The 15,495-nt window shown below is 37.0% G+C and overlaps 2 protein-coding genes across 3 annotated transcripts; one reads left to right on the forward strand and one right to left on the reverse strand.

Moving 5' to 3' along the window:
* Positions 1-2,631: 2,631 nt before the first annotated feature.
* LOC122305565 (CLK4-associating serine/arginine rich protein) lies at positions 2,632-10,548 on the reverse strand. 2 transcript variants are annotated; one of them, XM_043118168.1, is made up of 13 exons: positions 10,241-10,548; positions 9,779-9,817; positions 9,522-9,670; positions 9,255-9,330; positions 5,018-5,306; positions 4,797-4,906; positions 4,659-4,706; positions 4,358-4,561; positions 3,988-4,089; positions 3,654-3,787; positions 3,404-3,542; positions 3,031-3,162; positions 2,632-2,949 (listed from the first exon to the last, which is right to left on the reverse strand). In XM_043118168.1, exons 1-13 carry the CDS (start codon positions 10,435-10,437, stop codon positions 2,922-2,924), a joined length of 1,647 nt encoding a protein of 548 aa, XP_042974102.1. In that variant the 5' UTR covers positions 10,438-10,548; the 3' UTR covers positions 2,632-2,921. The 2 variants fall into 2 exon arrangements, with proteins under 2 accessions (XP_042974102.1, XP_042974096.1); XM_043118162.1 differs by having other exon boundaries at positions 3,031-3,165; positions 10,241-10,547.
* A 3,192-nt stretch (positions 10,549-13,740) lies between these two features.
* LOC122305582 lies at positions 13,741-14,981 on the forward strand. The gene is made up of 2 exons (XM_043118178.1): positions 13,741-14,299; positions 14,625-14,981. Exons 1-2 carry the CDS (start codon positions 13,831-13,833, stop codon positions 14,705-14,707), a joined length of 552 nt encoding a protein of 183 aa, XP_042974112.1. The 5' UTR covers positions 13,741-13,830; the 3' UTR covers positions 14,708-14,981.
* The last annotated feature ends 514 nt before the right edge of the window (positions 14,982-15,495 follow it).

A 15,495-nucleotide genomic window follows, 5' to 3' on the forward strand; every position in this document is an offset into this window, starting at 1 on the left:
TGGAGACATGAGATGCGTGCGTGCAATACGGATAATGGAATAAAGTGGGGTTTTTGTAGATGTAAATTTGATGGGTTTTGCAGCTTTAAAAGAACCTGGAACGTAAAGATATATACCTTGCGCTTCAAGCGATGCCAAAGAGCTGCAAAAAGATTAAAAAGGCACCCCTCCCAAAAAGAAATATTTAATATTATTACAACTAGGCGTACTTTGATCATTTGCAGCTAGATTTCGAGATTTTATTAACCTTTTCCATCTCTGTCAGTCTGCTCTTTGTGGTCTTTTCTTCAACCATTCATCGCATTGAAGGAACTCAACCGCTTGATTCAAAACACCATTTATGTATTTTTTGCAGTTATTTTCTATATAAATCGAGAATTATGGGCTCGAACCAATGCTTAGCTTCATTCTTAAAAAAAATAGAGGTTGATTCAAAGGTCATCCATGGACAATACAGTAATTGAGGGTCTGTAAAGATACATGTATTTTGCCAAATTTAAGCTCAGGCAGAATCTAAGAAACAATTATGACTTTTTTGGGTATTAATTATGTAGTGTGGGTTGACAAGGATATCATAATCAGAATCCTATAAGGTAGAATGGAAAAGCCATGGCCTAGCTATCACTTCTTGAAAACTGTTGCCCTCAAGGGCATGACATCCTACTACAGTAGCCAGCACTGATGATCAGGCGGCCGGCTTGAAACATAATTTTTCAGCTTTTTTGCTCATTTCCACAGATGGAAAATACTGATCAAAGTTTTCAAACAACCAGCCAATGGCAAAACACACCCACAAACAAAAGAACCTTTTTTCTTTTTTTGTCAATAATGTTGCTTCAAAGGGTCCTCTTTCCTGATACGATTGAGGCCTGCACTAATGAATTATCACATTATTATTTTACTTTTTTTAGGCAATCAGATAATTCTTACCTTAATCCAATCCAAGCCTATCTTAGCTTTATTCTTTATCAATTTATTTTGACCAAAAGATAGATGATGAGCAAATAATAATAATTGCATCTTAGAGGATGCAGACTACACATTCAAAGAATAATCAAACATTGAGATTGTTGAAGATGTGACTCAACATGATGAACATGACATTCAAGTGTCCAATAAACAAATTACATGTCTTTGGTTTTTTTTTTTAAATTAGAAGTTCATCTCTGACATAAAGCGTGCCCAAAATTCATTGGCACTTGAATTGAAGCACCCTCTGCATCCAGAAATCCACAACCACTAGGGATGGCTGGATGTCCAGTGAAAGATTGAAAGATGTGTTGCAGAAGACAGTAAACTATATCATTTTCCAATCCTACCATCTCCAATCCAGACTCAAAGAAAGAAGAATAGCTCTGAGACTGTGACCTTGTCCGAGTTGCCAAACTGTCCTGACATCGAACCGTAGCATTTCCGTTTTTTGAGGCTACCTGATCTCTGCTACGTACGTACCTGTCTATCGATAATACACACGCATAACCAATAACTCTTGTGTAAGAGTTTGGACTGAGACACGAGAGTATTTTATGGGATTTATACGTAGTTATTCAAATAGTTTTATTAAGTATAAACGAATTTACGTACCAAAATTATTATTTTTATATTCAAAATTTAAATTGGTATCATTTTAATTAAAGTCTGACTTTTTAACCATTTATATTAAATATGTACATATTGATACGTAGACTCGTTTATAATTAAATTTTTTTTTACTGCTGATTACTGTTTCCTAAAAAGAAGTCTTGAGTGTTTCCACTTCTACGCGACAACGAGCTATTATAGTTATAATTATGAGTGTACAAAGTTATTATTTTAAAAAAATAAATAAATACAAAATTTATATAAAAAAATTATTTAATAATAAAATTTACTTTTATTAAAAAGATTATACAATACCTGAGTAGTTCATAACTATTCGTAGCATGCGTGTGTTGCTGCCGCATCATAAATAAACTGTTTTATTTCTATTTTCTCCAAATTATAGAAATGTTAGATAAATACCCAAAAAACATGGCACGGGCCGTAACAGTCCACCTTTACTTGTATCAACCAATGTGAATATTTGTTTATTGAACACAAAAATGGGTCCACCCCACTGCCCTTTGACGTATATTACATATAATTTTTTATTTTTTTATTTTATTTTTTTCTCTTATCAAATATGTAATATATGAATAATAAATAAAATAACTCGAAAAAAAAATTAAAAATTAAATGTGATGTATAAAAACGATGATCACAAAACTCATTAGGTCATTCCACTGCAACGCGCAACACAGCCAATTTTTTTCATGTTTCCTGGCCTTGAAGCCCTGTCCTATCAATCTGTTCGACGGGTTTAGTCATTGAATAATGATACTCCACCACCATAACTCGGTCATTTATCGACAAAGTAATGGTCTTGAACAGGAAGGCTACACTCTAGGCGGCACTGCAGCAACTAACGCAGCCAGACCACCAGCACTGGTGTCTTCTCAGTGCTCCCACTCAGAAACCACTACTGTCCCACCACCCTCATGTATTTACCACACCCCTATAATAAAGTTCCAAACTGGCTTTAATCAGAATCTCTACCGGCATTCGCACGAGGTGTCGCATTTTGTGCAGATGTGGTATATGAGCACCTCTGGGTTTTCCATAAAGGCTTTCGATTTCAACGTGAGATACAACACAGCACATCAAAATTACTTGCTATCGATGTTATATATACACGTTATTTAGCAAACCAACCAATAGAAGCCTAAAAAAGGAAGAGATTGTGAATGAGTCGAGTATTCATGCTACCTAATATTCCCTCACAGTAACAAGACCCAACAATATAAGCACCAGGGAAATGCTGTCCATTAGTTACATTCTTGGGGATACAAAAGCCTCCATGCACAGTATCTAAATCCTTGACTGCCATCTTTACAGAAATATCTCTATCGGTATCTGGAACGGCTTCTTACCCTGCAATATTAGCTCTCGGAATCAGGCACCAGAAATTGTACAAATAAGTCTAGTCTGCAAGGTAACAGGATAACAGTGAACCTTGGAGAACGGGAGTAAGAGTGAGAGCGGGAGCGGGAACGGGACCGGGTGGGGGAATGGGAACGAGAACGAGAACGAGAATAATATCTTCGGGAACTCCTGCTTCTACTTGGACTTCTACTATGCCTGTATCTTCTGCAGTAAACAGAGCATTTGTCCATAATAATACTTGCATATGCAACCCCAAAGCAAAATTAATCCAAGGTGAATTTATCAAGTTTGAGAAGGAGACAAGTCTATGCTTTATGGTACTTACAATGTTAGCCACACTTGCTAAAATAAAATGAAAAGAAGATTTGGCACTCTCCATAAGTGGCATTTAGTTTAAAAAAGCATAGGTCCCACATGCACAGTATACTATAAATTTAACTACCTTGAAGGAGAACGGCTGTAGCTGCGGCTGCGGCTCCGATGCCCATATCGACCTAAGCGACTTGTTTCGGCAAGCTTTTCAAGCCTCTGGCGCTCTTGTTCACGTTTTTTAGCCATTTCAGCAGCAGTATCTTTTTTAACTACAAAAGGAATTAGTTACACAATAGTTAATATCTTTTCGACGAGTTTTTTGTTTTTGTCTACCAGTGTCTGTCTTCTGATGGCATAGATTAAGATAATCTGGCTCATACTTTGTTTGTTCAGCTGCCTGCTCATAATCCTTTTAAGTCGTTCTTGAGGAGTTTCCTTCTTCTCCCCCTGTTGTTGTTTTAAAGTCCCCCCAGAGGTACTTGCCTTATTTAACTTTGCTATTGCTGAAGTTGTGCTGTGAAAAGGAAACAAAACAAGTTGAGAAGAGTGATAATTCTAAATTTATGTAAAAATAAAACATAAATGAGAAGATATGGAGCACAAAGAATCACAAAGTTATGAAACCTCCTCATGGACATGCTTATCTACTTGAACTACTCAAGACACTGCCAAAAAATGAAATAAAGAAATCTTATCGCGGACACCATGAGATACCTTACTGCTGGTTTCAAAACTTTAGCACTCTTTTCCTTATCAAGAGACACATTAGATGCAGGATCAACATGAAGCGCCTCAAGTATGCGACCGGATGATGGCCTGCACAAAAGTAGTAGTATTAGGGACACCCATATCACTGGTTCCATGCAAGTCAGAAGATTTTCTATAACAATCCATTTCAAGGAAAACAATAAGCTTCAAAAAGGAAGCTTCCTTCTCTCTTCCTCTGGCAGTACGCTGATAACCCTAAGCCTGATCTATTCTAAACCAGAAAAGTTTGCCTCGGGCAACAAAAGGGGGATAAGCTGCAGCAGAGTAAAGATTGTCGAATCTATCTTTGCAAGAATTAAAGGTCGAGTGCGCCGACCGGTTCAACATGTCAGCCTGAGATGGTGGAGATGGGGGTGGAGAAAATCGTTCAAGCTTCAGTTCATTCCCATCACCGGAGCCCCCAAATTCAGTAATGTACTCTATTTTTGGTGTCCTTGGTTTGCTTCGATGAACATCATCAGAATGCCCGCCACGAACATAACGCCTTGAATATGATGGGGAATACGACCGTGATCTTGATCTGCGGACACAATAATTAGAATCAAGTGTGTAAACTATTCCTTTTACATGAAATTAAACCAGAAATTCAACTTCCAAACAGAACTCTAAGTGCATGCCTTCTAGAGCGAGGATAAGCTTCATAAGTTGGACTTCGTCTAGGCTCCCTGCATTAATAGAGAAAACACTGCTATAAAAAGCATAACAGTGTCATCATTTGCAACACTAGGAAACAGAAGTCAGAAAACACTTTCTACCGGTATGGATCATGATGGAACACTCTGGCACCAGTCACTCGTGCAACTTCTGTTTCTCTCTCCCTTTCTATTTGAGAAACCTTCCTTCTTTCCTTGCGGCTCAGCTTCCTCTAGAGAAGTCAAGAATTTTATATTCAAAACCATAAAATGCATGCAGTGTTAAATCCAGTACAAAATAATATATATTCCTTCAACAGCCCACGGGCTTGTGCAAAACTTACAATTGCAGGATCACCTTTGATAACTTCCTTTTGCCTTTTCTCTTCCTCCTTAGCCTTTTTATCCATGTAAACAAGCCATCCATACCTTTTTACACCAAATTCTTTTGCTATAATATCCATCCCTTCATCATTGCTATCATCACTGTTGAAATCTTCGTCTTCTTCATCCTCATCATCATCCTCATTATCATCAGCATCAGAAAGATGGGCTTCCTCTTTCCCCTCCCCCTCATAAGAAAATCCCACCTGTGAATAAGAGCCTTTGCTTGCAGGAGGTTGCGGTTGAGATCTGCATGAAAAGAGAATAGATACAAAAATCATATAATCTCAACCCCTCAGCCCCCAAAACAACAAAAGAAAAAAATTTCTTAAGCATAAGTGTGCACAGCTTCACAAAGTGATGAAGACAACATATCCTTGAAACAGTGTCCACATTTATGAATGGGACACTAGAAATAAAGCACATCGTAACAAAGTGATGAAAATAGGTTAGCAAACTTCATCAATTCAAATCTAGGCTTAAAAAACAAACAGGCAATTTGACCATGAATAACCCACACCGAACACCACAGAAGTAACCTCCAATCTGTGTCTTAAAATACCATGCTAGACAAAAAAGAAAAAAACGACTCAGAAGTTTTAAAAAGGAGAAAAGCAAGCCATTGCTAAGGTATTTAAATCATTTTTATTTTAAATAATTTGGGTGGCCTGACAACTTTTTTTTTTTTTTTTTTTTTTTGATAAGTAATAATTTTATTGAAGAAATAGGCATAAGCCCAAGTACACAGGAAGTATACAAAGGATAAACCTACAACTTCCTGAAAACAAAAAGAAAAAAACCCAAAAAGTAAAACAGATTCAGGAAATTATCCACCATTACATAAACTTTCGCCCAATAACCCAAAGTACCCATGAAAAAAACCCTAAGATCTTCCAAAGTACGTTCTTTATCATCGAAACATCTCCTATTTCTTTCTATCCACAAGCACCACATAAGACAAGGGGGAATCATCTTCCAAACAGACGCTGCCTTCTTACAGCCCTTCAAACCCTTCCATCCTACCATTAAATCCACCACATCTTTGGGCATCACCCAATGCAAACCTGTCCAACTCAGAACCTCATCCCACAAGAATCTAGATACTTCACAGTGAAGGAAAAGATGATTTACAGATTCTCCATCCTTTTTGCACATAACACACCAATCAGAAATAAACAGTCCTCTCCTTCTAAGATTATCAGTTGTCAAAACTTTGCCCAAAGAAGCCACCCAACAGAAAAAAGCAACCTTAGGAGGAAACTTTCACTTTCCAAATACTTCTCCATGGGAAAACGCAACTACCATGACTCGACATAACTCTATAGTAAGAAGAAACTGAAAACTTAGCATTTCCAGCATAAGACCATGCCATACCATCCTCCCTATCAGTTACCAGCTTTATACTGTAAAGTTTAACCAACAAAGCCTGAACTTCATCCGCTTCCCAATCATTAATATCCCTTTTGAAAATAACATTCCAAACAATCTTATTATTGCTTACACAATAGGAATCAAAAACTGCAGCATTTTGATCCCTTGCAATTCTGAACAGGGCAGGAAATTCCAGCTTGAGAGCAGCATCCCCACACCACAAATCATGCCAAAAGAGGACTCTTTTACCATTTCCAACCTTCAATCTAAAATTACTAGAGAAAAAATCCCATCCTTTTCTAATAAATTTCCACAAACTCACCCCATATGCTCCACTAGAGGCTTTTGAACACCAACCTCCCTTCAAACTTCCATACTTTACATCTATCACATTTTTCCATAGGGCTTCACTTTCCAAATGATATCTCCAAAGCCATTTACCTAATAAAGCTTTATTGAAGACCTTCAAATCTTTAATCCCCAAGCCACCACCATCCAAAGGTTGACAAACTTTCTTCCAACTAACCAAATGAAACTTCTTTTCCTCACCAACACCACCCCATAAAAAATTCCGAAATAAACTCCCAATTCTCTTTTCAACCCTTGCAGGAAGAGGAAAAAGAGAAAGGAAATACGTAGGCAGGTTAGACAAAGTACTTTTAATAAGAGATAATCTTCCCCCCTTAGACAAATAAATCCTCTTCCAACCCGCTAACCTCCTTTCAATTTTTTCAATCACCCCATCCCAAATGACCACAGCTTTAAACAGACAAAAATAAGAATTCAATTGGCAACGTCAATGAAATGTATCTCGAAAAATCAGCACAACTCATTTTCTAAATCTCTGTGAAAACTCAAACCCAAATGAAACTAACTTTTGTGAAGAGTGTTTCTTTGAGGTTTTGCAAAAGTGGTTTTAACTTTTTTGGGGGTTTAATTAAGCGGTGGTGTTCACTAATGATGAATAATATTTTTGGGGGATGCATAAAATATTTTTATTAATAAGTAAGAATTATCATTGATCAAATAAAACTAGGCAAAGCCCATGTACACAGGAAGTATACAAAAGAGACACCTAGTTACATTCTAGAAAGCTGAAAAGAAAGCAAAATCTCATGAACATTCCCTCCCTTTAAAACTATAACAGAAAGCCATTGAACAAAGAAAGTACAAAAAAAATTCCACAAATCCCCCTGCGCTCTCTCTTTGTTGTTGAAGCATCTCTCATTTCTTTCAATCCATATACACCACAATAAGCACAAAGGGGCCATCCTCCACGTCGCAGCCATTTGAGGATTCTGATGATGCCTATTCCAGCATGCTAAGAGCTCCACCACCCTCTTAGGCATAACCCAAGACAGCCCGGCTCTACCAAGTAGGCCATCCCATAACTCCCTTGCCACCTCACAATGAAGAAGGTGGTCCATCGATTCGCCATTGTTCTTGCACATATAACACCACTCCATTTGCATTGGGATTTGAAAAAATTGAATTGTTTATTTTATTTTGTATGGGAATTTGAAAAAGTTATAATGATTAAGTAAGATGAGATGAGATGTTTGGTGAAAATGAACAAGGTTTTAGTTGTTAGCCGTCAAAATCTTTCCTAAAGCTGCGGTCCAAATAAAAAAGGCAACTTTTGGAGGCACAGGAACTCTCCAAATACCCTTCCATGGAAACACAACGGGCTGATAATCAGTCAGCACCTTACAGAAAGATTTAACAGAAGAATTTTTACTCCCCGAAGGTTTCCACAACATTCTATCGCTCCCATTACCTCCTATCCTCCTTGAATAAAGCAAGCTGAAAAAACCTTCCATCTCCTCAACTTCCCAGTCCTGCACATTTCTAGAAAATATCATATTCCAATGCACAGAACCATTGGCTCAACACAGCACATCTGAAACAGCGGCCTGCTGATTTCCAGCCAATCTGAAAACACCTAGAAAAACAGAAGATAGTGCTCTATCACCACACCACTCGTCAAACCAGAACCTAATTCTTGTACCTTCTCTGACCTCAAAGTTAATATGTGTAGCAAACACCTTCCACCCCTTCTTGATAAATTTCCAAAGACTCACATTTAGAACATCCCCCCCCCCCCCCCCCCCAAAAAAAAAAAAACACAATTCACACCCATACTTCCTCCCCACGACCATTCTCCACAACGAAGTCCCTTCCAATTGGAATCTCCACAACCACTTTCCTAGTAAAGCTTTATTAAAAGTGATCAAGTTACACATCCCCAATCCTCCGAACTTCTTCGGGCTGCACACCTTTTGCCAATTCACAAGATGAAATTTATTTTCCTCACCCATGCCTCCCCACAAGAAGGCTCGAAATAGCTTTTCAATCCGAATAACCACCCCCACCAGTAAAGGAAATACGTTGGGAGATTAGAAAGGGTACTTTGGATGAGAGTTACTCTCCCTCCTTTTGAGAAGTAAAGCCGCTTCCATCCAGACAACATAGTCTTCAAGTTTTTCCAACATGTTAATTCCTTTAACAAACTAGAGAAAACTTCTCTAATGCTAGATTATCACATATTGGCAGGTGTTTAACATCATAATATTATACAAACATAAGAATTAATCAGAAACCTATACAACGAAGTCAATATTTTTTTCTTTTTGATCAGTGATGTGTAGTCGATATTTAATTCAGCCTTAGAACATTTTATACACGCTGGTCTCAGTTCATTCCATAGTTTCATGCCTGAAATTACTTAGTTATCAAATGTACAGAGCATTAATTACTTACAAGAAAATATAGAAAGCAAGATTTAACTGACAACAAAAAATGGGGTAAAAAAAAGTAGAGGCAAACCTGTCTGATATAAATGGAGCCACAACCTTCGCTTCCATCTCCTGGTTTACATGTTGCAAACCCTCCTCATCGGTAACTGTTAATATACAAAGTTTCACTTGTCAAATAAGTTTAAAACTAAACCCCAGTCATAAGATTCGATCCAAGAGATGGATGATATTTTTGTAATTCCTTTTCATTAAACAAGAAGTATAAACTGAGAAATATATTCAAAATGTTACAGAATTTAAGACATCATATAAAAATAAAAAATAAAAAAGTACCGACATCCTCTACGCCGGTGCTTAATTAAATCCCGATAACGCTCAAAATTAACAAACTCTTCTACTTCTTCTTCTTCTTCAGACTTCTCCTGAACCCGAAAATGTCGGGACCCAGAATCCCGAATGAAATCCAGAAGTGCACGGCCATCAAATCTGCTTATAAAGAAGAAGCATCTAATATTAATATATCGGTCAAGAAAAGTGACAGTAGAAAGATGAATTTTAGCCCAAAAGAAAAAAAACGTAGGAGAAACATCGCACCTATCAATCAAAATTTCCTGTTTCCCATTCCAAGGTATCCTGTGATAGAAGGTATATAGAACTTTAGAATAGATGGCATTAATGATAATTAACAAAAAATATGATGAAACTTGAGAATTGAAGGGAAAACAAAAGTGCACCCTTTGACTCTTATTCAACTTTCGTCAAACAGAAACCGTTGTGAACCTTCGGTATTCTGATTTCTAACTGATCAGTATGTATAAAATGTAAATATAGAATAAACCTAAAATTTAATGGCAAAATCCAAGTTTAATCTTAAAATAAAACTCCAAATTCATTTCTTCCGATCCGTCTAAAAATATAATTATCATCTAAAGCTTGTATTATTGACATAAGAAACACGCAATTATCTGATTTCGAAGAGTCGTAGTCGATTCCAAATCACACCATAATTCCTGCAATATTTCAATTGGGAAAGGGCAATTTTACTATGAATCTTACAGGCCTTGCTGGTCCTGAGTGGCCTGGTAGAGGGCATCATCCCGGTACACTCGGGAGCGAGCGCCAAGGGCCTGGATCGATTGCTGAGGATCGCCCCGCCGCTTAGCTAAGAACACGGCTCGTCTCTGCGCTCGCTTCCGAGCCGCGTCCATCATGTCGTGGACCTTCCTCTCCGACCTCCTCGCCTCGTGCCACATCTTCGCGCTCTCTCTCTCTCTCTCTATCTGCCTCGATTCAATTACGATTACGTTATTCGCTGGGTGAAACGAAACCCTAGCGCGTGTTGGAGTGAGCGCAATGCACAGTATCTTGTACCCGGCTTCCTCGATTTGTTCGATGAATGTCGGTCAACTTTGAATCTGGACCGTCCATGCCACAATTCGATTGGATCCGTCTTATGTGGGCTGCATTTAGCCATTTAGGTAGTAATAGGCCCAACTTCTTGGCCCATATCTTCCCATTTACAAAATTTGAAAAAAAAAAAAGAAAAAAATCACTAAAATTAAGTATATGAGTTTCACTAAAATTAAGTTCCAATATTTAGAATATTTCAATATATTTATTAATAGTAATGAAATGATTTGAATTAAGATATTTTATTAAATTTTAAGAAATATTAAAAGAAAAAAAAGTTAAATAAAAATATTATAAAGTTAAAATTTTATTTGAAGATAACTTTTTAATATTATTTTTATTTTAAATTTTGAAAAAGTAGTATTATTTTTCTTATTTTATTTGAAAGTCTAACAAAGTTTTAATTATTAATTAATGATTAAATAAAAAAGTTAAAAATTTGCAATTAAAAATATTTTGTATTTGAATAATACTTGAGAAGAAAATATATGAGAATATATAATAATACTTGAGAATAGTTATGCTGCCAAACAAACCCTTAATCCCAAAAATCACGCATCAACCATACTAAATGGATGTAGGCATGTATTCGATAAGAAAAAATCTACTCATCATCTATTTTTTTATTATCCCATAATGTGATATTAAATTATAAGTTTACAAGTGAAATATAATAAATAGTCTATAATCATCTAATATCACATCATGAATGTTGAAAAAATAAATAATTAGTAGTATTATCCATTCAATAGAGATTTCAGCAAATGGTAGTCTTCATTTTTGAAAGCCGAAAACAATTTGTAACGAGCATTGTAACAATGCATGCAACACACTTTTTTTTTTTTTTTATTTCTCGGCTTACATGCAAACACATTGATCGAGGCCAAACGATTTATATAGTTCTAAAGTTTGCAAATTCAACGCGTCCTCTCTAAAAAAAAGTAGAAAAATTTGAGATTCACATAAAAAATTAAGTTTTTTTTTAGTGTGAAGGTCAATTTTTTCAAAAGAAATATGCGAGTTTGCATTCTTTAAAACTATATCTAATGTTATTTTTTGTCCATTTGGTAGATAGTACTCAATAACAAAGAGTGGATGCAAATACGAGTGGTCAATTTCAATTTCCTATATTTGTAACTTACAATAAGAAGAATAGAGGAAAAATGTAATACTAGAATTAGGGGTGTCAAATCGTGTTAACGGGTCGTGTTCGTGTCATATCAAAGCATATATATTATACTATATAGCTCAACCCTAACCTAACCCGTTAAGCTTATTGTGTCAAAATCTCAAACCCTAACACGACCCATTAACATAACGGGTCGTGTCGTGTCAACCCGTTTTGACCCAGTAGTAAATATTATAAAATAGGTTAACACGATACAATACGATTCATTTCAAATTATTTATGTAAATGGGTTGAATAGATATGAAATTAATTAGTTTGATCTGATTAAATTTAGTAGAATTTTATATAAATTTTAAAATCACAATATTTATAAAAATTATAAAGCTAACTACAAGTTTAAAATTACAATCCAACAATAAAAATATCGAAATTGAAATTATAATAATTTTACTTTTAGATATAAGGGTATAATTTTAATTTTCTTATCGTGTCATAACGGGTTAACCCGTTATCAACCCGTTAAGCAATCGTGTCTCAACCCGTTTTGACCCGAACCCATTAAGACTAAACCCTAACCTGCTATTATCGTGTCGTGTTTGTGTTAGGTTAACAGGTCGTGTAACATATTACCACCCCTAACTAGAATTAGAGAAATAATCTAATTACAAAGAAATTATATAAAAAAAAATTTATAAATTGACATGATTTAATTTGAACCATAAACTTATAAAGTAACTAGAGTTATTGGCTAATATCCAATATGAGAAAGTGGCTACATGATTATTGGAGGATAGCCAAGCACAATAAATGTAGACACGACGCAAATTAAGTTACTATTTTTTTACGTGCAACACTCGTTTCTATATATGAATTAAAGATGGGAAGATCCTGAAATGTATTGGAGTGCCAATTGTTGGCAGCCTCGACCTGGTCTCATATTGCAACATGCATGTAACTTGCCTTGTACATATCATATCGATCGACGATCATTCCCTTGAAGAAGGAACGGTATCATATCATTTCCTTAGAAGAAAGAGAAGAGAGAGAGCAATCCCAAAAAAATTCCCTGTTTTGCACTAAAACGAAAGCATGTTTTGTCAAGTTGTCGAGTAAACAAGAATTAATAAATATGTCCGAGTAAAGCAGCAACAGCAAGGTAGCCGCCACTTCGGCCGCCCACCTGAACTTTTGGGACACGATTACTTGTGGCGGTCTACATACGTTGATTAATTTAGGTTTTGCGATATAGCCTTAGTAGATGATAAGCAGACTCGTGACGGCATCACCTCCATTATCTTTCATTATTTTGGAAATGGAACCCAAGCATCAATACAGTATATGCTTTATTTAAAAGAAATTTAAAAGTCCAATGTCTTCCATTTTCAACTCAATTTTGATTGATCATGTAGGGTCGTTTTATGATGGTCTTGTATTTCTTATTCAACGGATCTGTCTTTGATCTGTCATCTCCTGCAAAAAGTCTCCATTCTCTTAATTTGTTTGACTGGATTTCTCTTCGCCACGAAGCCTTGGAAAATTACAGTGCATGTAATTTGTATATTCCTATATCTTCTGTTTGGCAACTAAGAAAAAAAATATATATATATACGATTTAGCTACGTTTTGTCGAGGTTAATTAATTATACATTCAGCAGATATTATGAAACTCTGTGTTGATAAAATAATAATAATAATAATAATAAAAGGAAAAAGAAATGTGGATAGAATATAAATGTCTGGCTACAACTGTACAGCCAATTCTCCCACCTATTAACTTCCAGAAGACTCCTAAATTATGACGTGTATAATTAAATCATTTGTGTCTTAATTTTTCTCGGCAAGCAAACGAATATATATGACTTTCCAGGAAAAAGGAAGGTAAAGAAAAACTGAAGCAAAGCTAAACGACAGATCATGATGACTCGGACCAACCACGGCTAAGTCATACCCGACCCCACTGGCCCACTGCTATTCACACCACAACCTTCCCTTGAGAACGCGTCCGCTTCCATATATCCCAAGGGCCAATGCCCAACCATTTCATCAGAATAAGGAAAAAGCCATAGCGCTCTCAGACCCAGCGCCCGAGGTCCTCAGACCTCCGCACATGCCCGCCCAAGGGGCTGTGCTCGAGGTCTCCGCCGCCCCCATGTATCGGCCACACGCGCCACCGCCACCTCAACCGTCGGAAACGCCGTCGCTGGCTCAACCGCCGATGATATCTCCTCTTTACAAGCAGCACTCGTGGTCCCCGGACGCCTACCGCGACGAGGCGTGGCTCCGGCGCAGGGGAAACAGCAAGAACCGACGGAGCAAGAGCGTTACCGACGAGGATCTTGACGAGCTCAAGGCCTGCATCGAGTTGGGATTCGGCTTCGAAGACTCGCCTTCGCCCGAGGTGGATTATAAGCGCTTGTCTGATACTTTGCCCGCTCTGGGCCTCTATTACGCCGTCAACAAGCAATACAACGACACCGTTTCCAAGTCAACCACCACTCCGCCGTCTTCGTCCACGGCGTCGGAGTGCGACAGCACTCCGTCTCCCCTCGGTAGTCCCCTCAACCTTTTCGGCCCAGGTAAATGTCATGTATTCATGAATTCCTCCATATTTTTTTGTGTTACCTTAAATTTAAAGCCATCATTTTTAACCAAAAACTTCTGATTCCATGAATATGAATTCCTTCATATTATACCAATTAATTAGATTTACCATCTGTTTCATCTCAACGTGTTAGTTACTATATACACGTGAAATTAGCGCAATGATCATATAGGCTTATAGCTATTTGTTTGTATATATATAGCAATGCATAGATCTCCTTATCGAAAACATATATGTTTATATATTTATGTGGTGCTGAAATCTTATTGTTGTTCTTTCCGGGAAATCGATTGGTGAAGGTGATAATCCTCAGACGGTGAAGACAAGGTTGAAACAGTGGGCGCAGGTGGTTGCTTGTTCTGTGCGGCAATGTTCAAGCTAATGAATGAATGAATGATATATCGGTATTGTATGAGGGTTAAGTGCGAACCAAACCAGAGTTGTCAAAGTAACCAGACATGAACGTCAACCAACTTGATATGATTCTCTTCCCCTACCGACTCTTTGCTTGTTTTAGTTATTTTTAAATTTTAATTAGCCAGATTATGAAAGTAAATTTGAATGAAACCATTTAAATGGAAACCAACTTGTACTGTTTGACTGTTTTTGCCTGTTAATTTGTTGCTTTAATTGGTTGTATTCGGTGGTGTTGGTAATTTGCTAGTGCCCAGCTGTCTTCTATTTTCACTTGGTTTTGGTGGATTGGTAGATTTCTTTGTCTAAACTCTAGGTATAAAAGGGTCATGAAAAGGAAGATACTTGTGTCTGATTGAATAGGGTTTTGTAATTTCCGTCTGTTTGGGGGAAGTTTAGGTTAAGGAAATACAACAAAAGCTCTCTCTCTCTCTCTCTCTCTCTCTCTCTCAATGTTGGTAGAGCTTTTTGTCTGGAGTACTGGAATAACTTTTCTTAATGGCTACAGCTCGTTTTCTTTCATGGGATAGAACTTATTTCCTTTCGGGAAAAGGAAAGGAAAGACACTTGAGTGTAATCCAAGGTTAGATATTATGATGCTGGCAGAAGTTTTGATTTTGAAAAGAATACATTTCATGTAGAATCAACACTTGGAACAGATGATCATCGTGTGGAATTACTCGTTATGGGGCAGGTCATACTACTTCTGTTCCTACAAGTGAAACTCGTTATAAATAGGACAGCTTTGCTAGGTAC

This window comes from Carya illinoinensis, chromosome 1, assembly GCF_018687715.1.
Source record: "Carya illinoinensis cultivar Pawnee chromosome 1, C.illinoinensisPawnee_v1, whole genome shotgun sequence".
NCBI lineage: Eukaryota > Viridiplantae > Streptophyta > Magnoliopsida > Fagales > Juglandaceae > Carya > Carya illinoinensis.